This window comes from Aplosporella prunicola, assembly GCF_010093885.1.
Source record: "Aplosporella prunicola CBS 121167 unplaced genomic scaffold K452scaffold_325, whole genome shotgun sequence".
NCBI lineage: Eukaryota > Fungi > Ascomycota > Dothideomycetes > Botryosphaeriales > Aplosporellaceae > Aplosporella > Aplosporella prunicola.
Window position 1 is genome coordinate 1 of NW_022983853.1, and position 1,058 is coordinate 1,058.

The window sequence follows — 1,058 nt, forward strand, 5'->3', positions numbered from 1 at the left end:
ATTATCAAAATTTGTAACATAAAAAGATGCACCACTTAAGGGTTCCTTAGCACGCGCACCTTCACAACATCCACCTGAATCTTTATTTATTAAGATTTTACCAAAACCCAGTTCTTTTCTAATATAATAAAGAACTTGTATATCCTTTATACTTACACTAATGTCAAAATATACTTTATTATTTAACACTATAAAACAACCTTTTCCTTCTGTAAAACCAATAAATCATTCTAAGAATCTTTTATTGATTTTTTTTTTATGTATAACTTTTTGGTTTAAATAATTATTAAATTTAAAAGTTATATCGCGTGCAGTCTCTGAGGTTCCATTATTAACGCTTAATAATGTTACCTGCTGATTGACCATTCAACCCCCAGCAAATAAAAGGGGTTGGCACAAGATTTTCTTATACATCTTATAACGCAGTGCTGCGAAAATATGTATAAACTTGATGTAAAGTTTTTCCAGCAAATAGTGATATAATAATTGATTGATTCACATCAACCAACGGCAAACTATTCACACTATAAGTTCTAAAACGGGAAAAATAAAGGAGTATACTGTATAAAATAAAAAATAACCTAAATACATGATCACTAAAACTCTCTGTATGTATTCATGGCGTACGCTAAATCCTTCAAAGCCTTTAACCCTTCTGGAGTTAAATGTCCTTTGTCTTTTATAATGTATACCCCTTTGCAAAAATCCAAAAAAATCACTATGTTTTGCACCATAAAGAGGGTATTTTTCAAATAAAGGTATTACAATATTAACTAAATCTAATGTATTTGCGACAGATATACTATATCTGTCTCTATCTCCAGATGGTTTTACTATAGTACCACAACCCATAGAATCAATAATTCTTTTTAAAACTATTAAATCACGCTCATGTTGAGTAACACGAAACTGAGGTTGACATGTGTACCCTAATTTCATTCTTGGTTGTTTAGTATAGTTTAATCCAAAGGTTCCGTCAGCTTGTACGAACCCAGCTATTCAATTATGATCTAATTTAAGAATACTAGGTTCAAATACCGGTTTAGTTATAGGTATAA

General features: G+C 30.2%; 1 protein-coding gene across 1 annotated transcript; it reads right to left on the minus strand.

Annotated features, from left to right (window-relative positions):
• Window positions 1–702: 702 nt before the first annotated feature.
• K452DRAFT_212836 (uncharacterized protein) lies at window positions 703–999 on the minus strand (the record flags this gene model as incomplete). Its single annotated transcript, XM_033536203.1, has 1 exon — window positions 703–999. A coding segment is annotated over one exon (297 nt), but the record flags the coding sequence as incomplete, so codon positions are not given.
• Between the last annotated feature and the right edge of the window lie 59 nt (window positions 1,000–1,058).